We start from the raw sequence: 27436 nt of genomic DNA, 5'->3' as shown, positions 1-27436 counted from the left end.
TTACATCAATTGTCGAATTGTTGCCTTACGATTTGAAATCATGTTGTATCATAGCAGATTCAGTTGTATCGTCAAATATCGAATCGTTGCCTTATGATTTGAAATCATATCATAGCAGTTTCAGCTGTTACATCAGATATAGAATCATTGCCTTATAATTTTAAATCATATTGTATCATAGCAGATTCAGTTGTATCGTCAAATATCGAATTGTTGCCTTAAGAATTGAAATTATATCATATCAGAAGAAGCTTGAGCTTGAATTATTTCACATGATTATTCACATGTTAAGTTCATATGACTTTTACATAAAGATTTTATGTTTTTGTGCATGTTTATGTTTTTATTTATTTTTTAAAAAGGATCCTAAAATGTATTTGTATAAATCATTCTTTGAACCCTCTGGCAATTAATACTCTAATAAAATGCACCACTTGATGTAACATGCTCTTAGTCACTCCCTGTCTCTCCTTTGTTCTTAAGCTTTCGACTCCATTGTATGTAAAACATGGTTGAATAATGAGAGGTCTGAAAACAAAAGCCTTCCTTGGGCTGCTCACCTCCCTGCCTGGGTTTCATGTTTACACTCCTCGAGCTGGACACCGAGTTTGCGCATGCGCGTTGTATGATGACCGTTCCATAGCAACCGCTGAGGCTAATATGGTGAGTGAGCTAAACCATCATTTTAACGTTTGCTAAACTGACAGTTTAGTTTAAATACAGTATTACTGAAGTTAAAAATGTAACTAGGGCATCTTACAACAAAATGAGAATCCTGAATTTTTTTTTTTTTGCGAAAAAATTAGTCAAATAAATGATTATTCTGCAGTCGGGAATTCATGCGCCTAGCTAATACAAGTTAGCTTGGGTTCTCTGGGGATTGCAGCTAAGTATCTTACAAAATAATGTCAAAATGAGAGGAAATCCCAACAAAAGACCAAAAAGATAGGACTGCCAACATGTTATCCTGGTATTAAGTAGGTTTAATGTTGACAGAGTAGTTAGCCAAGTTGCAAAAGTTTTCTGGGCTCTTAGTACAGACTCCTCATGTGTTTTTTCTCTATAGGCAAAATCAACAACTATTAAAGAGGCTTTGGCGAAGTGGGTAAGGAATAATCAGTGTCTGCCCTTATAACATGAACTACCTAACATTTTTTGTTGTTCTTAATCAGCATGAACCAGTCAACCACAACATTAAAACCATGGACAGGTTAAGTGAATGAAATTGATTATCTCATTGCAGTGGTACCTGTGAAGTGGTGGGATATATTAGGCAGCAAGTGAACAGTCAGTTCTTGAAATTGATGTGTTGGAAGCAGGAAAAATGTGAAAGCGTAAAGATCTGAGTGACTAATTTGTGATCTAAATTGTGATGGATAGATGACTGGGTCAAAGCATCTCCAAAACTGCAGGTCTCGTGGGGTGTTCGCGGGATGCAGTGGTCAGTACCTACCAAAAGTGATCCGAGGAAGGACAACCTGTGAACCGGCGACGGGGTCATGGGTGCACAAGACTCACTGATGCGCATGGGGAGTGAAGGCTAGCCCGTCTGGTCCAATCCCACAGAAGAGCTACTGTAACACAAATTGCTGAATAAGTTAATGCTGGCTATGATAGAAAGGTGTCAGGACACACAGTGAATCTCAGCTTGCTGCGTATGGGGCTGCGCAGCAGCAGACCGGTCAGAGTGCCCATGCTGACTCCTGTCCACCGCCGAAAGCACCTACAATGGGCACACGAGCATCAGAACTGGACCATGGAGCAATGGAAGAAGGTGGCCTGGTCTGATGAATCATATCTTCTTTTACATCATGTGTCGCTTACCTGGGGAAGAGATGGCACCCGGCTGCACTATGGGAAGAAGGCAAGCGGGCAGAGGCAGTGTGATGCTCTGGGCAATGTTCTGGGAAACCCTGGGTCCTGGCATTCATCTGGTTGTTACTTTGATACATACCACCTACCTAAACATTGTTGTAGACCAAGTACACCCCTTCATGGTAACAGTATTCCCTAATGGCAGTGGCCTCTTTCAGCATGTCCCCCGCCACACTGCAAAAACTGTTCAGGAATGGTTTGAGAACATGACAAAGAGTTCAAGGTGTTGATTTAGCCACCAAATTCCCCAGGTCTCAATCCGATCGAGCATCTGTGGGATGTGCTGGAAGAATAAGTCCGATCCTTGGAGGCCCCACCTCATAACTTACAGGACTTAAAGGATCTGCTGCTAACATCTTGGTGCCAGATACCACAGCACACCTTCAGAGGTCTTGTGGAGTCTGTGCCTCGACGGATCAGAGCTGTTTTGGCGGCACAAGGGAGAGCTACACAATATTAGGCTGGTGGTTTTAATGTTATGGCTGATTGATGTATATTTAAAGAGATGGTAGTGCATCGTGGTTGGTTTTTCCTCAGGAGGAGAAGTCAGGAGAAAAAGCAGGTGATGCCAAAGAAGTGAAGCTCTATGGCCAAATCCCTCCTATTGAAAAGATGGATGCATCTCTCTCCACCCTTACTAACTGCGAGTGAGTTTACCCTTTTATTTGTATTTCTTCATTATACTGATTAATGGGTTGTTTGCATAACTTTTGTCATGTTTGCTGTCATGTTTGTTGTCCAGGAAACTGTCATTGTCAACTAACTGTATTGAAAAAATTGCCAACCTAAATGGATTAAGTAAGTATATACACTGCATGGGCATATGTGTAAATCGAAATCTATATCCGCATTTCTGTGAAGCTGCTTTGTGACTATATCTATTGTTAAAAGTGCTATCCAAATAAAATTGAATTGAATTCATATAAATGTGTCTGACTTGTGAAATACAAAACATCAATCTTTTCTAAATGTAACAAGACAATATTTATCGTCTGAAATTAAGACTCAATTTGCTGCTTGTTCTAGAGAACCTCAAGATATTATCCTTGGGTCGTAACAACATCAAGAACCTTAATGGACTAGTAAGTGGGCATTATATTTCTGATTTAATTTAATGCTAATGAGTGAACAGAAGTGGCACCCAGTCACGTTTTTGAGAATAATATATTCCCCAAGTTAAAAGGCTAAGGTAGATGTGTACAACGGGACTGAAATGAAGCTCGGCCATGAAGAATGGCCATGCTCATTAACATGAGAGGTGCTATTTTTATTCAGGGGATGGTGAGAGTGGGAGTGAAAAAGCAGTCCTACACACCTCTAGGCTAATGTACAATAATTCAATAATGCGTCCATTCATCCATTTATCTCACTTTGTTCTGGTCAGGGCCACTGTGGATTCGGAGCCTGTACTGGGAACACGTGGACGAGTGGAAATTTACCCATCCGTGCTTCACAGAGCACCTTGCACACACACAATCACCTTTAGGGGCAATTTAGCATAGCCAATGCACCTATCATCATGTTTTTTGGGAGGTGGGAGGCAGCGCTAACTGCTGTACTGCTGTGACACCATTGTGTGTGTGTGTGTGTGTATGTGTTTAAGGATAAGTATACCTCTGTGCTGTTGTGTCCTGTAGGAGGCCATAGCAGACACATTGGAGGAACTGTGGATCTCCTACAATCTCATAGACAAGCTGAAGGGAATCCATGTGATGAAGAAGCTCCGTGTCCTGTACATGTCCAACAACTTGGTCAAAGAGTGGGGTGAGCATGTCCTCCAGTGCATAAATTACATTTCCAAGAACATTTGGAACAGCGTAGTTGCTTTTTGGAAACGAAGAAATGACTGTTCAGCTGTTTTCTGATTGTGTGCCACGTCAGCGGAGTTTGCGAAACTGGCAGAGCTTTCATCACTGGTAGACCTGGTCTTTGTGGGCAATCCTTTAGAAGAGAAGTACTCTGCTGAGGGCACCTGGATAGATGAGGCCACCAAGAGGGTCCCCAATCTGAAGAAGCTTGATGGTAAGGAAGACATTATGCTTTTTAAACCTCTGCTTTCCTTAGCTTTAACACCAACTTATATCTGTACAAAACATTCGGATGTGGTTTTTATGTATTAAACAAGTTCATATGCTCTCAGAAATGTATTAAAGACTAGAGTTTTAAACTCTTTAATACATTTCTGAGAGCATATGAACTTGTTAACGTACCTCATGAATAGTTACCAGTCAGTGGACACATACACAGCTACAGATAAACACATATAACCATGCAGATTCACATTCATTTGATTCATTTGATTTCTACATGTATACATGTCTTATAATCTGATTTTTAACATTACATTAAGCGTTAAATTTTCATGAGGTATTAAAGAGGAAGTATTAAAGAGTTTATAACTCTAGTCAGGTGTTGCTTCAGCTGAAAGGCATTCTTTAATACATAAAAACCACATCCGAATGTTTTGTACAGATATAAGTTGGTGTTATTTTCGGATGGATGATACACATCTAGTCAAAAGTAGAAGTAGGTCATTTGAAGTTTAAGTAAATATGAATGTATTCAACTGAACCAGTAGACTGGCCTTGTGATCTTTTTGTATTTGGGGCTGTAAAGTCAAATGAGTTTTTCCTTGCTGGTTTCTTTGCTCTGTTATCTGCCCGGTCCCTCATTTCCATGGTCCAGACCCCAGAGTAAAAACAAAAGTATATTTGTTACATCTGAGACTCACTACATTAGTTTAAAATCATCCGTCCATATTAAAGTATCTTTATCCTCTTTCTTACATGCACACACCGTTCCGACTATTTAACTTCACAAAATCGTCAATTCTGTTTTTAATATCTAATAAATACTATAATAATAATAATAATAATAATAATAATAATAATTCCCCACCTGGTTTCTGAATGCTGGGTTACTTTATGGGAAAAAATGACTACATACTGAAATAACACATTGATCTGTTAATTATGGGAAGAACAATTAAAAAAGAAAACAAAACCCATAAATCCAACATTAGCATTGCTTTTTTTCTCAAACTGAGAATATTCCTGAGAATACTAATAACCTATATTAGTATTTTGATATTTAATCACAAAATCACTGAAAGTATTGTTGTTGTTTTTTTGTTTTTTTTTCCAAATATTGTGGTTACATCAGGGTGCGTATTATCCATCCATAAGTAAGCTGTGATGTAGTTCTGATTTGGTGTATTTGCGTCTTTACTGAGATTGACCCTTGCCACTCTTCACTGTCTAACTGTCATTACCAGGGATCCCAGTGATTAAGCAAGAAGAGGAGGAGAAAGAGGCAGAAAGTTAATATGTTTACTGTGGTACAATTTTTATGACTTCACTACAATGTGTTAGCAATTAAGAGACTTTGTAGTATTTGCAGATTTTATATGTTGACTTGATGTTAATTTATACAGTTCTAACAGCTAATAAAAATGTAAAAAGTATTAATAAAAATAAATAGTAAGAATAGTCTTACAGATAAGTTGATGCACTTCACCAGTTTCCCAAAAAAAAAAAAAAAATCCACAACTTTATGGCATTATGTAGCTTTCTGTAGTTGTCAGTGTGACTGTAACATAAACATATCATATTTATGTTGTATTGTACATTACGGGGTGTGGCAAGTCACACTAAAGGCACAAATTGAATTATTTGTAATAAGTGAAGAAGAAATCTAATGGACTATAATTATAGATGTATTTTAAAATAGTGTAAAATGTGTCGTCTGCTTTTTTTTTCACGATAATTCTGAAGGATTTTGTAATGTGATTTTTAAATGATCTTATTACTTTTTTAGACAGGTTTCTATGATATACAGTTATGTGTGATTTATCAATATATTTAAAACATCTGTTGCAATAAAAGAACAAAACTAGTGTCTTTTTGTCGTCAGTATCATGTGATGGGTGTTCAGTTCTTTTTAATATGGCTAAGATTGTAATAACATAAAAAAAAATACATATACAAGTATTTTTGCCAAATGTTTCAATAGATGAAAGAAGTCATTTATAGTTATTTAATTCCTAATGAATTTGAGTTTTGAGGCTGTTTTGTCCCTCGTCCATGTCATTTGGAGAAACACAATATGATATACAGTTAAGTTTATATGACACTATTAGAACACTTCGCATTTTTACATTATCGCATGTGTAATTAGGAGTTGCATAGACTGTTTGCAACCAGGGACCTCCATTAACTCCATTAACCCCCTCAGTTCAGATACATAATACTCTATTGGTCAGTCATTTTAATGTTTATTGTTTGTACATTAATTTTTATCATCGTTCCTGCAATTTTTTTTACTTTACTGATGAGAGTACCCCTTGTGGATGCCACTTTTGTGGCTGTGAATGCCAACAATAGCCCATTGTCCTCCTTCTACCTGGGTTGTAATACCTATTTGGCCAGCCAGGGGACAGCAGCACACTTTGGAAAACAAGTGTATAAATTTTTAACTAAATCTTTAAAATGGAATCAAACATCAAATCTTTCCTCTGTTACAGGTTAATATATTTTGCCTGGATAAAAATTCATACATACAAGCTTCAAAAAGTGCAGATGGAAATGCAGAAATGTTTTCCGTCAACACGTAATAAATTCGTGAGTGTTAATGGGAATGGGCTTTCCCAGGACAGGAAATTCTGGCATTATTGCCTTATTTAGGTGAAACGTGTTAGAGGTTTTGGCCCTTCTGACCCTCCCAAAGCCAAAGACACACCGTACTGCCATTGGATAAGCATAGACAACAAAACAAGGGAAATAAAAAAGAATATTTATTACTGCGTATGTAACTGCACTGATGTCGTTCAGCATGTGGTACATGATTCCGATTGGATCGGACAAAGCAAACAAGTAAAACTTGCCTAACCAGGAAGTGGACGCTGACTAGCCTTACCAGTAATGATAGTAATGCAAAACTAGTTCAAAATCTTATCCCAGGAACATTGGACATGAGGTGGGAATACACCCTAGATGGGATCCCAGGCAATCACAAGGCACCACACACACACACACACACACACATTACCTAGGGGCAGTTTTCTTTAGCCAATCCATCTACAGGCATGTCTTGAGTGGTGGGAGGAAACCCACATGGTCACAGAGAGAACATAGCCAGAAACTCGGCACAGACACTCACCCGAGCACAGGATCGAACCTGGAACTCAGGTAGCCTGTTGACAAACATACACAAATGATTTAATTTCATTTAACTCAGCCTTAGGTTGTAGTCTGTCACTTGCTAATTCATAGGTAAGGCTTATGTGGGTTTACACTATATAGCACAAAGTATGCAGACACCTGACCATCACAGCCATATGTGCTTGCTGATCATCCCATTCCATATTTAGTGACCCCAAGAAACTCAAGTTCCTCCAAATCAACCTTGGTAAAACGTGGAGCTTGCTTTGTGCACGGGAGCATTGTCATGCTGGAACAGGTTTGGGCCTCTTAGTTCCAGTGAAGGGAAACCTTAATGCTACGGCATACAAAGACATTCTATACAATTGTGTGCTTCCAACTTTGTGGCCACATATGGGTGTGATGGTCAGGTGTCCACAAACTTTTGTCCATATAGTGTATCTGAACTGTAAAACATGAGGGTATGATTGTGCTTCTTGATTTTGCCAGTGAGATTATTAATATACATAGAAAACCTTAATTTGTAGACATGACTTCCCTATGCTTCAGAACGCCTTCTCTCCTGTACTGGTTAACAACATAAATGTCTTTTGAATCAGTTTCCAAAGCAGTCACGTGGTTGTGTGCGGCAACGAAGACTCTGACGTCCTTGGTCACGTGTTGTGGCAGAACGAATCAAACGCGGAAACAGTGTTTGTATAGTTTTTTTTTTTGGATAGACGCTTTGGCGCTTCAGTATCAACGCAGAGAAAAAAAATTAATATTCTTTATAAAATGCAGAAGACTAATGAACAAAAAAAGAATGTAAAAGCCAAAGAAGTAATAACAACGCTTTGTAAGCTTCTTTCGGCGCTCGAGGTTGAGTCAGTCCCAGCCGCAGAAGTGTTCAGGAGAGCTAAATTCAACAGGACAGATGCGGTTAGTGGCTCGTTTCTAAGTTCCCCAAAAGCTTATTTCACACAGAACACCTAACCTGAACTACGTAAAAGTACGTAAAAAACCCCAAAAAGCTAAAAATGTAATTGTTTTCCATTGCAGGTCCAAGACTTGTGGTGTTTGCTCAGTAGTCTCCTTATGAAGGGCTTTGAACCAGACTGCGCATGCTCAGAACTAACCAAACTCTCCACCCCAGGTACTGACAGATTGTCCAAACTATTTTACTGATTATATTTCAGTGAAAGTGCTGAAATTGACAGCCATGCTTGCATTTCTAAGTGTTCCTTTAATGTAACTGCTATCTGTGGGTGTGTGTGTGTGGGTGTGTGTGTGTGTGTGTGTGTGTGTGTATACTTTCTGGTGTCCCATGGTGAATGGAATAATGCTTGCAGACTCCCAGTTACGCTTTGTGAAGAGTGCCCTCTGGCAAAGCGGTTACGGGGGCTGGTGGGTGGTCGGACCCCGGGCCTGTGAAAGCAGAGAGGAGATCGGGAGCAGGGATCTGCTGCTGGCCTTCAGCTGGCTTATTGCATCAGGAAACCTGCTTGAGGCTCTACTACGAGAGAGACTCCTGCAGTTAGATGTCCTCTCATCAGCAGCAGGGGTGAGTCTCTGGAATCTGGTAAAGTGCACTTATTGTATACACAGTTAGTCAAAATAGCCGGCTTCACTTCCTGGTAGTTTTAGTCAGGGGTTAAATTGGGATTTAGGTGGTAGAGGATCATTACATATTTCATGTTTGCTATCATATATAATTCTCAATGTTGATATTAGGGAAGTATTAGTAAAACAATTTATATGTGTCAAGAACTTAGTTTAACTAAAGACTGGTAACCAAATATTATATTTACAGTATTCATTTTTTGAAAAATGAAAATGTCTTCTGATTCAGGCAAGGATACATGATACAATAAAGCCCATAACCAAGTAAAATAAACTTTTCAGTTTAATATTCAAATCTATATGCAGCTCAGCCATTACAGTGTGTCACTACCATAGACACACACTAACTGTTCCTCATTATATGGCACCATTTCTTTTGTATCGGTTGAATGACTAATTTATTTGTCTTAATTTATGGATTTGTTTTGTTTTTCTCTATTTGAGGTCATTAATATGAAATGACTGAGTTTCACAAAATATTCATTACATTTGTAATAAAATAAATAAGCAAAAAATTGCATATATATATATATGAAATTGCATATATATATATGAAACTCAGTCATTTCATATTAATGACCTCAAATAGAGAAAAACAAAACAAATCCATAAATTAAGACAAATAAATTAGTCATTCAACCGATACAAAAGAAATGCTCCTGCAAATGATTTCTGAACAAATTTCTTAATGTCTAACTTGTTCCACAAGCCACATTATTATTATCACCATTATGACATGCTATGATTTACATTTCCAAATATTCTGAACTGTAATGAAAAATATTACTAAAAGGGCCCAAAAGAACCATGACTCAGTACTGTGAGGAAAGGCATTTTTTTCCATGCACACATTCCAAATGACTGTTGTTTTGGCTCCTTGTGCCACGCCAGAATTCTTGGTATCTGAAACTACTTCCCACGTGATCTGGAGCTAAACTATTAGGCTCTCTGCTGTGGATTATTAAAACTACAGAATGTAAGATTATTGGAATTGTGCCTCTTCTGTTACAAAAATGCTGTTGTGACTTACTTGCAGAAGAACATTTCAAGACATGGGTTTGCAGCACTCATCCTCCGTGCTGAGAGAGACAACGAATACACATTCAATGAAAATCCAGGGCTGCAATCCAAACCACATACACAATGCCAAAACACTATAGACACCACTGGCGTATTGATGTACTACTTAGTACAGTAGCATGTGGTTTGGGATGCAGCCCATCCTGGAAGATGTAATTATATCAGATGCCATTACTGAGGTCTCCCAAATGTTACAGAAATGAGAATAGAAATGTTATTATATACATCAGTATGACAATCATAGTTACTGAGTATTAGGTGAAAGAGCAAAACCCAATGCTAGTGCACTAGCTAAATCACAAGGTCTGTGGAGTTAGTTTACAAGGTGTCCACAAGGCTTAGTGTGTCTTTGAGGCTGTGAGGTATCTGGCTCAAGGACAGATGAAGGCTAAGACATATCTCTGTTTTGATGCCTGTGGCTCTGTGTGAAGTCATGACAGACATTTGGGGCGAACTTTTGGCTGTTCTTCTTTCAGGTGTGATGACGTGCATTCGAAATTTCGAAGGTCTGACTGAATTGTTGAGCGTTACTATTACGAGATTGTCAGCAACTTGCTTTAGAGTAGATTTTCATCCCTGACTCAGTAATGCTTTTTTTTTTTCTTCCTTTTTTAATGAAAGCATCCTACACATTGTAGCTGTAAATAACAATTCCAGTTTATTTAACCTCTTAAACTCTAAATCTAATCTAATAAAGTCACAGTGAATCATTTCATAAAGGATTACCTTCTTAATAGATATAGACAAGAATGTAGGATTAATTTAGAAACTTGAATTGAGGCAGGATTTGGAAAAATAGTATTTAAATGCTCATTTCCAATAGCTTTTGATAGCACAATAATACAAAGAACCCAACAAACACTTCAACACAGACCAATCCTGTAAAAATAAATAAATAAATAAATAAATAATTGAACCATTGAGCAGGTAAAGCACGATGAGACTCTGTATTTATTTTTAAGTAACGTGCAAGCATGCACTAGCAGTAGCCTTAAACAGCTCACAGTGGTCAGAACCACACGGAAACCACTAAACAGTGCACATCAGATTAGCAACAACAAAGTAGTGCTGTGGGTTGAAGAACCAACTCTCTCACTACAATTTACAAGTTTCAGATTTCCGAACATTCATTTTCCTAATTAAAAAAATAATAATGTTGCACAAAAATGTTTGTATGTCATTAAAGAAAGTAACATAATAATAGCTCACTTTTTAGATAAAGACATAATGGAGACAGTCTAGTATTGTACCTGCAGAAACAGAATCAGGTTCTCAAAGAAGCTTGGACAAACATACCAGACCGTTTCAATATAAAATTGCATGGCATTGTAACTAAGGGATTCAGCACAGTTTTAAAGGCAAAGGCTGCTAATGTGAAATGCTGATATTGATTCCTTTTACTTCTCAATTTTACATGCAGAAATGTTTCTAATAATATTAATGTTCCTAGTTTCATTTCTATTTTCATTATTTTTGGAGCTGTCTATGCTTAACAGAATTTCTTTACATGAGCCTAAGACGTTTGCACAGTACTGGGTACGTATATCTTTTTCTATGGCAGATTAGAACTTTCATCCTTTCTTATTTTCCCTTCACTCTATTTTCTGAAGCTGTCTAGATCAGTCTAGATCAAAATAAAGTACAGCTTCACAAAAGGTAATAGTTATTTACACATCCTAATTCATTAGGATTTTTTTGCAGGACTTTCTTTTATGAAATCTAACCTAGATCTAGGATTTATTTACCACCATTAGGCTGCAGTGTTGAGTCAGTTGGCTTGTAATAAGCTTGCACATGTTTCACTTGTGCATTACCCTAATTTACATCTGCTCATGATCTACAAGAGATGGGCATGTTCTTAAGATACATCAGGAACAGGTGTCTCATGATACCCACTGTGGCACTGTGTGTGTGTGTGTGTGTGTGTGTGTGTGTGTGATCGTCAGGGTCCGCCTGAAGAACTGGAGCTGGACCTAAATGGATGTGAAGAAAAAGACATCAGGAGGTTGCAGTGGCAGTATGGGAAACTGAAATTGCAGTGGCGGAGTCTCGTAACAGCTCAGCAGCAGCAGGCCAAACTTACTGACAAGGCAAGTGACAACGCATGCCCCATGAACTTCATCTGCTGGCTGAAATGGTGACTAAAACGATTTTTCATGTGTTTCTCCAGATCTGCTCCCACATGAACTCTCCACCCACCTGTTACCCCAGCACTGCCCATGTTCCTAAACTAACTGGATCTACTGCACTTGAAAAGGTGACCTATGACAGATTATACTGAATACAGCATTATCCGCCAATGCTCAGGAACACTGAACAGACTTGTCAGTTTATATGAATTGCAAGCCAGGTTGAAAGTTTATTGCAATAATTGATACATATATCTCCTATGCAGAAGTAGTTTTTAAATACATCAGACAGTTAAGTATCATTATCCACCAGGAAAGATGATTAAGACCTTCTAAATACAGCAGTGACTGATGGTTTCAAATATAGAACGAGCGCCGATAAAGTGTCAGTCTTCCCAGTGCTATTCTGTGTAAAAACCCACTTTAGCACTTCTGAAGGCTGACGATCCTTCCAAGGAAATGTTCAACACTGTGTTTTTTTTTTTTTGAAGACAGTTGGGCAGTTGCTTCAGTGACATTAATACATGTTGCATGTTTTTGTGCAAACTGTATATAAGTTGCAATGCATTTGATTCACATTTGAATGCACTCATGTATTGTGTTTTAGGATCTAGAGCGCATACAGTCCCTGAATGGAATACTTGAAGCATATCTAGAATGGAAAAATGTGGAGCCACTGTTCTGGTGCTGGATGGTATGTAGGTCTCTATGTAAAGTCTGTTTTGACAGCATAGACAGTGTCCTCCCGAATTATTTACACTCTTAATCAAAATGCAATAAATACATGAATGCATATATTATGAACTCAAACACACATGGACATTGTATAGATGTGTAGTCTGAAGACTGAGATATTGATTGCAAAACATAATTCGGAAATATGTTTGGATCATCATCTTGTCGAAAGCTGTATTTATGGCAAAGTCTGGACCTCCTGGCAGAGGCAACCAGGTTTTGGCCTGAGATATCCTGGTGCTTAGCAGAATTCATGAAATCATCAATTTTCACAAGATCCCCTGAATCACCAGCTGCAAAACGCCCCTCAGGCACCATTTTACAGTCATGAATATATTTTATCAGGTGCTTATACTTGTATGCAGTGTCCTTGCTTCTTTCTCGCAATGTTTCTGAACATCCTGTGGTTATGAAAGTGGTGTTTCACAGCTCAGCTGACAAAAATAAGCATCAATGAAACTGTTCGATTCTGAAATTGTGATCTTTGGGCTCAGTTTTGATCAGTGATCAGTTTTTGTTACTGCCCTAGTGCTGCTTAATGATATTTATAACTGCTTATTAAAAAGTAGTTCTAAAAAGAATGATTTTTTTTTATAACAAAGATAAATAGTTAATCCTATTGTTATTATATACAATCCAACAATTTTTTAATTCTAATATTATACAATAATTTTTGCTTATTTTACAAAGGTTGCCAATTCTGGAGGGCACTGTATGTGCACACCTTCTTCTTTCCTAATATTATAACACTGTTTGTGCACCATATTGTAATTGTGCAATGCCTCCTGTGTAGGACTGAATATAAGATATTTTACATGGCAATTCTGAGAACAAATTAGACTGGTATGCTCTCTGTAACTAGTTTATTAAGCACACATACCTTGGAGCTACACTCATTTCTGACTACAGTGACACTGCTGAGGTGTTTACAACTCCTAGCTGTGCCTGATACACTCATACACTGCTGTGTCACTGACATGCCGTGCAGACAATCGATCTGGTCAGCTGTGGTCCTATGGTCAGTGACAAATAGCAATAGAGAGTAATATTATACTTACAAAGAATATCTTTATGGTAAGTGTGCCTGATTTAACAGCCAGTGAGTGTAGCCGTATATTACTCTTGTGTGTGTTGCAATAGTTTCATAATTCAGTTATAAGATTTTTTTTCTACTTGGCTTATTAGTCTGTTTACTTGCTATGAAAAGAGTGTACTTACAATGAGTGGTTCTTAAAGTTTACAGGCTTTGCATATCCAATTAGATTAATCTCAGGCATTGCAATATACTATTAAGGAAGAACAAGGTATTAGCTCTGAGCCATATTGGGATATGAGGCTTTTGATACCGACTCAATCATTGCACTTTCCAAACCCCCCACTAACTCTGCCTTGTTAATTAAGGTGTTCTGTAACCGTGAAGTGCTCACTTGTGCTGACATCCAGTTTGCACTAAAGTTATTAAGAAGCCTCCTGCTAAGAGGAGTAAAAAGAAGTGTGATGGGTGTTGAGATGTTATGCATTGAGAAGGAGAAGTTTTATGAATTTTTTGAGGTAGCAAAGTGGAGGACAGTTCTATGCTCTCTGCAAGTGGCAGATGCCGGTTTATAGTTAGTTTTCAACTAAAATACATCAGACAATTGTTTCAGAGATATTCGGTTCAAGTTCATTATAAAATGCAAAGTTTATGGCCTTCAGATGTATGCTAGTACTGAGACTGAGACTGAAAGAACCTCTGATAGGTGTCATTTTGATTCAGTGAGAATCATTCAGTATGAGAAATGGAAATTGAATTCAGTCCAACATTTTAAAATGCAAGTGTTCCCAGTACTACAAACAAAGAGGGAAGGAATGCTCAGGTAAATAGCAAGACAACCATCTCAGTACTATGAAAACAACAGCTCTTAATGAAATCCATTTAAGCATTTTATTCGGTTTATACAGAACTATCTTGTTTATCTTGAGACAGATTGTCGTAAGCAGGGTGAATTGAAGTTACTAAAAAGTATTCAGATATTTTGTGAGTATACAATGCCTATATCAACTCCAGAATTAACATCCTCAATGCGAATGAGCAAAAAGAAAAAAGAAAAAAACCTGTGCGATGATTGAAATTTTTAAACATATGGAGAATTACTTCGTTTTCAAGAAAGAATTTTTAGTCCAGCTGGAAAATGCCATGGAGGAGAACACAGTTCTAATGTAAAGAGAATCCGGTTGTAGATTTAAATCCCTAATGAGCAACCCAGAGGTGCCAGTGGCAAGGAAAAACTCCCTGAGACCACATGAGGATGAAATCTTCAGAGGAAGCAGACTCAAAACCCTGTCTTTTCTAGGTGACACCAGATAGTGAGATTATAACTCATTACTCTTCTCCAACTGTATTCTGTATAGTCAAACAATACTGAGTGTGTTAAATATGAACATATTGTGAATAAAACTCCTGCAATAAGTACAGTACAGTATTTAGGATTACAGTGGTAAGTCTTCGGTACAAGACTACAGATGTTTAACTTTATGTTATCAAAAAAGGACACATTTGAGGCACATTACTGTCGTTTTACTAAGCTTTTGGTGCTTCTTAGCTGTTACACATTTAAGTCCATATCTGGTCATAATGCCAGCCAGCTTTTCTAGATGAAGCCAGTCACTCATATCTCATATGGAAACAAATCCCCTAAGACCTTGCGTTTATCCTTATACAGGACAGTGTGATTGATGGCTACCTCTCAGATGGGTATCAAAAAGGGTCTGTGGACGTGCTACTAAGAGACCAGGCTGTCACTCAGAGCTGTTCCCATGGGGACAAGGCTAGGAGATCTGTGAGGCGTCTAGACAAGATGCTGCTCAGGCTACAGACTAAGCACGAGGACAGACTGGTAATGACCACACACTAAGGCACAAATATGTCTAATGATCACACACACCATACAAGTAAGACTGAAAGTTTTTGTAAAGTGCAAACAAATTAAAGCTTACCAAGAGAGTTTTTTTTTTTCCAAAATATATTTCATATATTAAGACATTTCAATTAGTGCTGAGAGCTTCTATTAATTTCACTGTATTGCACAGGGATATGACACATCACAATTTTACAGTTACTGTATGCCAGACCTGGTACTGTATGTGTCATCGAAATTGGACGGTGATCAGAAATAACGAATCACTACCTGAAAAAGAAATCCCTGTCAGAGTAAATTTTATGTACAGTGAAAGGAAGGAATAGCATCTCAATGTAAGAGCCAAATATCAGATATCCCATTAGTATCTAAAACTATATGAACTTTATAAAATGGAGGGTATGGCTTTTGGTGAGCTGTAGTCTAAAGACAATTATGCCTTCATGCCCAATCTAGTTAAAATGTTACCTGACCCTGTACAGATTAGACCATATTCCCTTTTAGTTATGATTATGACTATATCTCTGTTCTAAATGATTAATGTCTTAGCATTATAATTATAATTTGTTGTCTAAACCCCAAAGAATTTTGTCTAAACCCCAAAGGTTTAACTGCAAGGAAATCATTCACTACATATCGGCACTTTTTTTTTAGTTTTATTGAGGGTGATGCTGCATTTATTGGGATGAGAAAATACCAAATCAGATGCTTTCATAACCCTGAAGTAATATTTTTCCCTCTTTAAACGTGGAGCTAATGATATTGCAGAGTAAAGCCTGCCTGGATGAACAGAGAAACGTAGCACAGATTTGGCAGTATTGCAGCTTAGTCATAATAACACAGGATTTTCTTTTGCCTCTAGGTTTTTTGGAGATGTCAATGTGACCTATCAATCAGCACTTATTTATTCATCTGATAATAGCTTTGATTTAGAGCCTGGAGAGCTTGAAACCTGGTCTACACCATACTTGTGATATGTTAATATGTGAATGTTTGACCTTGTCATTCTGCCAGTTAACTGATTCAAGCTTTTACACAACCTACTCCATAGACTTGTTAATTAGTGCCTCCCACTCTAAAAGCTCATTAAAAATCTCTTATTTCCTTGAGCAGGTTACAATATGGCCTTAAATTCAGAACAGGGAGATTGTGAAACTTACTTTAGTATGTTTTATTACCCGTGTCTCAGACATTCCCAGATTTGCAGTATTATTTCTTATAATGGAAGAGGGTTAGTGCTTTTAGAGTATGATTTAAAAAAAAAAAAAAAAAACCTAGGTCATCTCATCATCCCAGTTTTATTGCTAGAATAAATCCATTCTGAACTGCCATAATGTCATATTAGACTTTTGCAGGTGTTTGTTAATTAGCTGGTCTATGGTCTATGGTCTAATGAAGGACAGTAGCTTGCATTTTGAATTCTAAACTTCTTAGTGAGTGCCGCATTGCATTTCCAACACATGCTGGGTCTTTGGTTGATTTTGAAGGCTTTGGTTGTATCTGAACGCTTGTATCTCGAATAGCAGTGCTAAAGTTGTGCTTCACATGGCTTCTAAGTAACAAAGAACATTTTAGTACTTATTCGCAACTTGCATATTATGAGGCTGTTATATCATCACTTGAAATTTTTCTATAATATGAATTCTAAATTATCATCACCATTAACAGATAAATAGAGGTTTAGCATGGGGAATACAAACACAGCAGAAATCTACATATTTTTGTGTGGATTCTAGCCTACTTTTGAATCCTGATTATATCCTTAATTCGATATAATTCTAGTGTTAACATTGCTTTTGTCCTGTCGTATCTCTCTAGGACAAATGCACAGACACAACACGACTTAGCCCAAGGCAGAAAGAAGAGGTGGAGAGGAGAGTGGCTGCCCACTTGCAGGGCTTTTCTCTAGTCAGCACTCTGACAGCCATAGACAGAGGCTTTACACCATACTTCCAGGAGCCACAGACCTCCAGGTCAACAAGCAAACACCAGAGAGGTGATTCAGGCCAAGCACAGACTTCAGGAGTGCTCCAGGCTTCATCAATGATAAAGGAGCTGAGGCACAGAAAGGCCATACTAGAGTGGGAGATGGAGCTGCTAAGACAGAGCCAGCGAGAGGAAATGCAGTCAAAGGCTAATACACTGGAGGGACTGGTGTTTATCCTGCCTCTCAAGAGATGATGCACATAAACACACAATGCTGCAGAACACTTCAGAACGCAGGCTGTCTGTAAACTAAAGACTTTCCCAACGCTACTCTAGGGGTGTAAAGTTGATTTTTATTAAGAAACTAAGTAGCTGTAGAGAATTGTTATGCACTCCCAATTTAAGCGTTCCTGATCAATAATTCCTTTTGATCAATAATGATCATTTGTTGTTTATGCATTTCTGTTGGTTGTCTAAATGCGTTACAGTGAAGCTGTTGAAAATATTCATTCATTTCATCAAAAGCCTTCTCAAAGTTTTCCCTTTTTGGCTGAACTTACAGGCTTAGGCACAGTGGGAGAAAAGACAGAAATAATACACAGAAGCAGACCTATTGCGCTGATGTGTTTGTGTGTGTGTGTGTGTGTGTGTGTGTGTGTGTGTGTGTGTGTGTGTGTGTGTATGTGAAGTTCGTATGTGGAAGTTCATGTGTGTATGTACTGGTCTGGGAAAATCTGTTGGATGTAACCAAAAATGACAAGAATTTGGGTTTTGATTAAAATTTAAATTACCTTTTTTTGCCAATATAATATCTACAAGAAAACATAAATCTGTTTTACCAAAATGATGTGGAAATGTTTTATTTAGGTTACTTTTTAACCTTTCCTCAGCCTGCAATGATCATACTGGGTAAGGAGCAAGCTTTGCAAACACATGTAGACACTTTCTTTTTAATTCACATAGAAAGGCAGAACAGAAGAGCATCATCTATTGATGCTGTATCACAAAAAAGTAATCTATTATACATTATATGGCCAACAGTTTGTCGACACCTGACCATCACACCCATATGTGGGTCTTCCCCAAACTGCTGCTGCAAAGTTGGAAGCACACTATTGTATAAGATGCATTTGGATGCTGTAGTATTACAATTTCCCTTCAGTGGCACTAAGGGGCCCAAACCTGTTCCAGTAGGACGATGCCCCTGTGCACAAAGAGAGGTCCATGGTTTGCCAAAGTTGAAGTGGAAGAAGAAGGTCAGAGCCCTGACCTCACCACCACTGAACCACAACTGCACCCAAGGCCTCTTTGCCTAACATCTTGTAGCTAAATGGGCAAATCCCCACAGCCATGCTCCAAAATCTAGTGGAAAGCCTTCCTAGAAGAATGGAGGTTATTACAACAGCAAATGGGGGACTAAGTCCGGTTCCTCTCGAGGTTTCTTCCTCATATCGTCTCAGGGAGTTTTGCCTCTGGCTTGCTCATTAGGGATAAATTCACATATTTACAATTTATTTTGGTTTAATTTAGTTTGAATCTATTTATTTCTGTGAAGCTGCTTTGTGACAATGTCCATTGTTTAAAGCGCTATACAAATAAAATTGAATAAAAGTTCAAAAACTGCATATGGATGCGATGGTCAAGTGTCTACATACCTTTGGCAATATAGAAAGCCATAATGCTATCTCTAAACATAACATTATGAAATACTGTAGATATGTACATGCGCCATTCACACTTCTGTGATTCCCAACAGAAGAATCCAGTCTTGAGGAAAATGTGCTCTGTTCTTTTGATAGACGTGACTCACACTTCAGTTATATTGCAGTTGCATTAGGAGCGCGCCACACAAACATAAGGTCTGACTATACACAAATAGCATTACCTAGAATAAAGACAGGAAGAAGAGTGTGCAAACAAAAAATAGAAAGAAAGTTATGATACTGTATAAGACAAACTTAAATGCTTCATCTAGGTCTTTGCTGCTGAGCACAGAATATTCTTCTTCAGTAACCACTTAATCCTGGTCAGGGTTACAATGGATGTGGAGCCCATCCTAGGAACACTGAATGGGACACCAGTCCATTGCAGGACATAATCTACACATGCATTCACACCTTTGGACAATGTGTCCTAGCTAGTTCACTTATGGGTATGTTTTTGGAGGTGGGAGGAAACCGGAGAACCCGGAGGAAACCCAAGCAAACACAGGGAGCACAAGCAAAACTCCACACAAGCTCAGGATTGAACCAGGGAACCTGGAACTGAGATGTAGAAACACAACTCACACCACAAAAGTGTCACTCCAGGGTCCTAGAGGGGTAAAGGGGTAAACACTAAAGTAGCACACCTTAACCATGTTGTCCCATGTATATTTATGTCACCCCTTTTTTTTCTCTCACTCTCTCTCTTTCCCTGAGCAGTGAACTGAGTGTTTGTGTATGTTTGACCATGAGCAGAACAAAGCCAAAGGTGGAAGAAGAGACAAGTAACTGTGTGTGTGTGTGTGTGTGTGTGTGTGTGTGTGTTGTGACACCTGGATCAGTGTACATGCCTGTCTGCTCATGTCAGTTCCTCAAGCTACAGAGCCGATGGGAACATATGTGCAATTCAGGTTCAGCTCATCCACGTCAGTTTTACTCACACTTGTCCAAAGGAATCCTAATGCACCACTCAAGATGGCACATGAGGTGAATCTTGCTACATTAGACCAGAATGATTATTTTGCTAGCTGTTCAAATGCAGCTGAGGATTTACTAATTAAAAATGAGCAATTTGGGGCGAATGAAAGTTTTATCCCTGTAAAGAGAATGGGTTCTTACAGTTAACTAGAACAAATTCTGTGGGACTTTTTTGAAAAAATTACCAACGGTTAAAATAATAGTTTTTATTATTTTTTATAATCGGCCATAGTTGACTCAGTTCCTCATGACCTTGTGGCAGGTGGTATCTGGATGTTAAACACTGCCCATGAGGAGTCAAATAGAAAGCTGGGGTTATGGATGTGACTATGAACACTGGATAAAGACCAGGGGTACCTGCCATTTTGGACTTGCTCCTAACCCAAGAGGTATTCAGAAAGTAGGTTCCAGAAGACCTGTCACTTTGTGACTTTGTTGGAAGGTCTTAATACAGTGTGCACACACACTAGAGTGTATCCAAGTGTTAAACAACACCCCCTGGAAGTTATCCAGTGTTCATAGGACCACAGTTAGATCTGTAGCAGTGTTAGCCAGCTTCCTAGTAACCAAGCAGGTTGAGTTAGCAGGGAAAGTAAATGATCAACATGCTCCCAATGTAGAAAATAGTATGCATTTGTAGGACTTCACTGAGTACCATTAAATTAATTTTTATAATGGTTAATTGCATGCAGAACCTGAGGTAATGAGCAAACATGATGCTAAAATAGCTGTATCAAAATGAAGGACTTTTTAGTCTTGGATCCAGCCAAAGTAAAGAGAACAAAGAAGTTTTCAGTCATGCTTTAAAACACTGAATTCCTGCACCAAAATAATAATATAAAATAAAATAATGATTTAGTCTAAAACTGCATCCTCTTTGAATTGAACTTCTTGTCTAGTCCACATACAAACCCAGAGGATTTACTACTGCTGCAGTCTCCTGAGGCAGGATGTCACCCCTGGCCCATAGGACAGCAAACTCGCACCTGATCATAAACAATAAATACATTCTAGCAGCTATAGATAACACACCAGAGGATTTACAGTGTTTATAGCCTCATTTGTCCAGGTTGAAGCACACGCTGGGTGACATTAACAAGACTTCTCTGGCAGTTACAGCCAGACCCCTGCATCCTTCTGTAGTACTTAATTAACAGCTGTGGCCTTTAGTCACACCACATTACTCAGAACACAGCATAAACCTATTTTATTGGTGTTTGTGGGTACCTATTCTTCCATAACGCTTCTGTTTGTGTGTAGTCATTCAGGTTGAGCTGCTGTCTGGTTTAGCATACAGAATGCAGAAAAAAGAAATAATGGTGTCCTGTCAAAAGAGATTAGGAGTGTGGACCATTTTAATCTTGCCTCTTTCACTACCAAGAGAGCAAGAAATTAATTATCCTTATTGACAGTCTGTACAGTGCATCTAAATGTTATTGAATGAGGGCTGGCAGGATGAGGGAATATGTGGCTAGTGTTTCCCTTCCTCAGCTATTTAAAAGTAAATTAAAAAATCTTCAGGGCCCTTTTAAAAAACATAGAGTTACAATAGTTTCAAATAAAAGCTCGCACAAAGAGTAGTGTCTGCAGACATGGCAGGAAGATGATACTTTGGTAGTAAAATGCAAAAGCACATCTCCTCTTACTCACACTTACTTCACAGTAGTTAGTGTTTTACTTTTTAGGTTGGCAGAATAAAAAATCTTATACCCACCTCATATAGTATATGATCCATTGGCTCCCAGTAACATTTCACATTTATTATAAATTACTACTAATAACCTATAAAGCACTGAATGGTCTCGCCTCTTGTTACCTGAGTAAATGTTTGGTCTATTGTGATCATCTACATCTGCTTTGATTAAAAGGTACAGGTTCTTTATCAGTGCCTAGAATAATGAAAATTATAGCAGGAGGCAGATCCGTTTCCTACAAACCCTTACACCCAGAAGAGTATGGGTTCTGTATAGAGAGAATTTCTTCATCATGTTGTCTCTGGGAGTTTTTAATTTTAATCTGATGCCTCTGGATGTATTGCAACTATATGAGTATGAGTTTAAACAATGAAATGAAACTCTTTACTAATGACTGGAGTGATACTGTTTTGTTCTTCTTGTTATTTAAGTACACTTTAAAAGTATGTTAATGCAGAATAGTATGTTAATAGATTTTTTTTTACTTATTGGTACATTACAGCCTTGTACTTTTGTAGGTTATTGTTGTCAATTTCTCTCTTCAGACCTTGACTGGCTAAATAAAACTCTCCGACCCCATGCTCCTCTGAGGAGACCTATAACAACTATTTAATGTAAATATAGACTTACATTTTTAAAATTATATTTTTGACACTGAGGTATTGGTATAGGTTATAGGTAAAGGTATATTAGGTAGTAGATCTCCAGTACGAAGTTTAGCCATTGGGAATTAATGTTGATGTGATCAGTATTTAATCAGTAGTTGTTATAAAAGAGCCATAGTTAGCTAGTAGCTTTGCATTAGAAATGTAACACTCAGTAATTACTGCTTAGTTAATAATGAACTCCTGCTAACATACTGAGTAATTAAATAGCAGTTCTTAGTAGTTAATACAACTAATGTGTGTTTATGAAGTACTCCTCATTTATTCCTGCTTAGTTCCTGAATAGTTACCTATAAGTTTTGAACAGTATTGTAAAGTGTTACCGAAGGTTTTCAAACTTAACTATGCAAAGAACCCTTGAATGCTTTTTGTACTGTAATTAAGCTGAGGCCAAGTCAACTCTGAATTCCTTTGATGACTTTCTCTAGGTCTCGAAATCCCTCAAATTACATCTTTTGGCGTTATTTTATACTGTAGGTAATACTGTCTTTTCAGAAAAAAGTGTGTGTGTGTGTGTATTGGCCCTGGATTCAGCCACTGCAAAGAGAATGGGGTATTACAAGATTACTAAAGCATGTTCATTTGGTCTTGTTGGAAAACAATCAACTTCCCAAGGTAGTAAAAAAAAAAAGAAAGAAAAATCACATAAGTTACATCATTTAGCTGAAAAGCACTGCTGCATCCACTTTCAGTTTCCTTATTCACAAAGCGCTCTTCTTCATTATACTCTCCGGGAATGCTCACAGTACTGAACAGAAGCAAGTGTAGTTCAGTTAGGGTGGTTGCCAATCTAATGCATAAAACAGCCTCATTAGTTTGTTGTTTCTCCTGCTGGGAAATTTGTTAATTAGCTCTTAATATTTGCAGTATTTGATTGCCACCATGATCTTGTAACTCTTGGGTGCATGTGCCAAGTTGCATATGAATCATCCTGGCCTTGTTCAAAAACAGCTCTGGCTGGACAAATTTTATGGCTGTTTATCGTTCTTAATGTTTCAAGTAACATGCCAAGAAGCCTGGCATTATGTCAAAATGAATTATGGACCAAAGTAAACATGCAAATAGGATGCAGTGCATGTAGTTGTTCTTCTGCAACGTAAAATGAAATCCTTAATCAGAACTCATAGCAAATAGGAGATCAGTGTTTAATGCTGCAAGATGAATTGCTCTGCTAAAAAAACATTAATACAGTAAATTTAATGAAAATCTTTCCTATGCTTTCTGCAAAGATCCAGTTGGGTAAGGAGCCCGTTTAACAAATGCAGTAGTAGAAACAGTCAGTTTGCCTAAACATGTTGGAAACTTTGCTAGCTAAATGTGCATTCCTCACACAGTAAATTTCACACTTTTCATGCCCATATGGACATGAGCCTTGTAATTCAGCTTGTAATCAGTTATAGGCTGTCAAAATGTCTGCGAAGCACCTGTGCCGTCGCATCATCATCATCATCATCATCATCATCATCAAACCAAAGAAGCGTGCTTACACACTCTGTTCAGATGACAGCAAACTAAGATTAGTGTTATGTTAATATTTATATGACCAGATGAAAATATGAGAAAATTAGCCAACAGACCAGAACTCACTAAATTAATCAGCGATTATTTCTGTCTGGATATAAGAGTGAAGAGTGAACAGTTTAAATGCTCCAACTTTTACTTCAAGTGATACGATTAGAGACACCAAGGTGGATAATCCTGATGGTCAACAGTGAATACACATTTCCTGATTATGTCCTTTGTTCTGTCTCTGTCTTCTTCGTCCCCTATCTGTCTACAGACATGGGGCTCTGCTGTATAAATAACATGGTAACCACACTTACTTGTAATTGATTTAGGCTGGATTCATGAACTGAAAAGCTCTTATAGACCCTCCAGCAAAGACTGAAGCTCCTGGGTTGATGTGTGCTGCTGCTGTGGTGCTCCATCTCTTTTTCCACCTAACCCACAAAAAAATGAATACAGGAAATATACTGTCATATACTGGCTTGGAGAAAAACAAGATAACACAATGTACTATTTTTCATCTTATCCTTTGTGGGACAAGGCATACTTTTCTTACTGTGGGATATAAATAACAGAAATAGACTGCACTTGAAATAGACTGCACCAAAAAATAGTTAAGGAGGGGATGAACATATGTATTTATATCTATGTTCACGTAGGTCAGATCTCAAACCATCTTCCTTTGGCATCCAGAGGTGGGAAGTAATAAATTATAATGACTTAGTTGCTGTATTTAAGTAAGAATTTCATGTGTTTGTACTTGATTTTTTTCCTGTTCCCTTAAGACCTGACTTTTATTCGCTATGTTTCAAAAGAAAAATCCATTCTTTTTTAAATATTTTCATTCAAAACGCTTCAAGCAGCTGGTTTAGCACCAAATTCCATTATATACTGGGGCACATTTGACTTTACAGCCCCAAATGCAACAATATTTCACCATTAAATCAACGTCTTGGTTCAGTCTCCTACATTCAGATTTACCATTACTCAATCTGTTGAAAGACAGGAAGAATACTACTTTGTATTATAAGGTTTGGGGATGAGAAATAATCTCTGAGGGTTACCATTATTTTCTTACTTTCTCTTGCAATCTCTGACTATTTTCACTATTTTACTTTTATTGTTTCATTTCTGTATATACTTTCAATATTATTATTTTATGATATTTCTATTACTTTTATGACTGGTTATAAAGTGACCTTGATCTTGTCTCTGGTTTCATGTCAATCTGTCTTGGTCTGTCCATGATTTTGCCTATCACCACTCCAGTGCTCCAAACTCTCCATTGCCAGTAGACACAGAAACTAATTAGGAAATATGACTTCACAAATAAGGAGCCACAAATGTCTTTGACACAGAAGCATTTGTCCCAATCCGCTTGGAAAAAAAACACTGCTGTTTATCAATTGTCTCTTGTTATTGGTTCATCTTTGTCCCTGACTGCAGAGATAATCAGCCTGTCTAATCTAATTGCCCACGTAGCCACCAGTGCTTTTCAAGATTGCACAGATAGAGTTTAGCCGAGTGTGCATGTTGCTTAGAGACATCTGCGCTGTGTTCAAGGCCTCAATGTCTCCATGTGTCTCTGCCATACCCTAATCCTAATCTTTTCACTGCCTTGACCTACCCTTGTTTTAACCTCTTTCTATCACATATTGTATCTCTATGTCAAGGGGCCAAGGAGGGACAAATGTGTGGCTCCACCAAGGTAGAGTGAGTACTGCTTACTGGGTGCTCTGAACACTGTGGTGGAGCATTTTAGATGCTGTGTCATCTGACATGTCGTTCATGCTGAAAACCTTTGAGTGGACTTTAAAGGGATGATACTGTTACTTAATCAACCAGTCATATTTATGTATTTAATTCTGGCTTCTCATGGTATTTAATTGGGTTTTTATTTAGTGTATTTTCCAGTCTAAAACATAAATTTCTGCATGACATATTGTGGTTACATCAAACTGTCAGATAGTGGTGCTGGACTTAATAAGCCTCCTCGCTGAGTCGATATCCCTCAAGAAAAATCAAATTAAGTTCAAAGATTGCGCATAACTGAGACACACCTGTGTGTACGGCAAACTCCACCCCACACACAACATTTGTGCAACTGTCTGATTAATTCTGAACACCTGAGTTCTGAATACTGATGTATGCAATTTCAGTATTAAATCCTGAATACAGCCATTACTTTTTAAGTTACTTTTTAATACTACATGTATCACTATGATTGAGATAACATTTCAGTGCATAGTTCTCTGCCTTTATATAACCTTTCTGTTATTTATATATCTCAGTCTTTTTATGTGTTTTTTGTCAATTTGTGAACTTTTCTCATTCTAATGATTTAGTCTTTTCTTACAGCAGGACCTTGCTTTTATTGTGGTTATTTAAATAGGTTTTATAACAAACAAAATGCAAAGTTTGATGTTATTTAATTAAATAGAAGTTAGTCAAATAATATTTTAAAAAGAGAGAATATTTACACCCCACCATACCAAATGTAAAAAAAAAACAATGTCTGCATTCCTCCATTATTGTCAATAGACAATATGGACACCACTACTGTATATTTTTCTCCACTTTAATCTAATTTTTATGCACATCTATGGGTTTATTAAATTTGACATGCAATATCTGTGCATACTTAGGTTATTTTCTTTTTTAGTTACCAACTAAATCAGTCTGCACAAACCAGGATTAACCTACAGACTTTTAGTTTATGAATTTCTTACAGACGATTCAAGTATTTTGTAATGTTGTACACTTTTTGGTGTGCAAGCTCTTTGCACTTGTTGGTAAGCTGCTCTGGATGAGAGCTTTTGACAAATGATTACATGGAAATATAAATTATTCTAAGACTTTTCAGTTTGCGGTTAATGCAAATTGCTATATAATTTTTAAAAATATACAGACATTATAGTGAAAGACACCAGTGCATTTGTATTTTAGCAGGTCAAAGTGCGTAATAGTATTTAAGAAAGTACGTTGAAAAAGCATTCATGGCTGAGTAATGAATACACTGTCCTAAATGAATTCAGTCATGTTTTTTGGCAAAATGCACAAAAAAAGTAATTAATTCACAATACATTCGTTCATTCATTTATTTTCAGTAATTGCTTTCTCCTGGTCAGGGTTGTGGTGAATCCAGAGCTTATCTCTGGGAACACTTGGCTCAAGGTGGGAGAATTCAGTCCACTGCAGGGCACCTTGCACGCACATGGGAAACCAGAGAACCCGGAGGAAACCCATGTAAACAAACAATAATGCGAGCTTAAAGACCCTGGAGCTGTTAATATTTGTTCAAATTTGCTTCTGTTCCAATGCTTGTGGAGAGAAAATACATAGAACTTTGTGTAGAATGGCTGGGGATCAATATAAATGTACTGGAAAGATATGGACGTCTTTGGACATTGTTTAACCAAACTCAGTCTGTGGGCTACATTTACAATGACCTAATTTAATTTGGAAAAAAAAGCAAAACCATATAACATAA

The 27436-nt window shown here is 37.7% G+C and overlaps 2 protein-coding genes across 3 annotated transcripts; both read left to right on the top strand.

The window, feature by feature from the left end:
* Positions 1 to 559: 559 nt before the first annotated feature.
* Positions 560 to 5786, top strand: dnal1 (dynein, axonemal, light chain 1). The gene is made up of 8 exons (XM_026926577.3): positions 560 to 663; positions 1067 to 1105; positions 2413 to 2522; positions 2618 to 2673; positions 2902 to 2957; positions 3513 to 3639; positions 3757 to 3897; positions 5150 to 5786. The coding sequence occupies exons 1-8, from the start codon at positions 661 to 663 to the stop codon at positions 5197 to 5199; spliced, it is 582 nt and encodes a 193-aa protein (XP_026782378.2). The 5' UTR covers positions 560 to 660; the 3' UTR covers positions 5200 to 5786.
* Positions 5787 to 7443: 1657 nt separating this feature from the next.
* tedc1 (tubulin epsilon and delta complex 1) lies at positions 7444 to 18244 on the top strand. 2 transcript variants are annotated; one of them, XM_034307755.2, is made up of 8 exons: positions 7444 to 7952; positions 8073 to 8166; positions 8363 to 8592; positions 11660 to 11803; positions 11884 to 11970; positions 12450 to 12536; positions 15280 to 15453; positions 17293 to 18244. In XM_034307755.2, the coding sequence occupies exons 1-8, from the start codon at positions 7809 to 7811 to the stop codon at positions 17653 to 17655; spliced, it is 1323 nt and encodes a 440-aa protein (XP_034163646.2). In that variant the 5' UTR covers positions 7444 to 7808; the 3' UTR covers positions 17656 to 18244. The 2 variants fall into 2 exon arrangements, with proteins under 2 accessions (XP_034163646.2, XP_026781789.3); XM_026925988.3 differs by having other exon boundaries at positions 7451 to 7952; positions 8363 to 8574.
* The last annotated feature ends 9192 nt before the right edge of the window (positions 18245 to 27436 follow it).

Source organism: Pangasianodon hypophthalmus, chromosome 10 (assembly GCF_027358585.1).
Source record: "Pangasianodon hypophthalmus isolate fPanHyp1 chromosome 10, fPanHyp1.pri, whole genome shotgun sequence".
Lineage (NCBI taxonomy): Eukaryota > Metazoa > Chordata > Actinopteri > Siluriformes > Pangasiidae > Pangasianodon > Pangasianodon hypophthalmus.
This window is presented reverse-complemented; position numbering and strand designations above follow the sequence as displayed.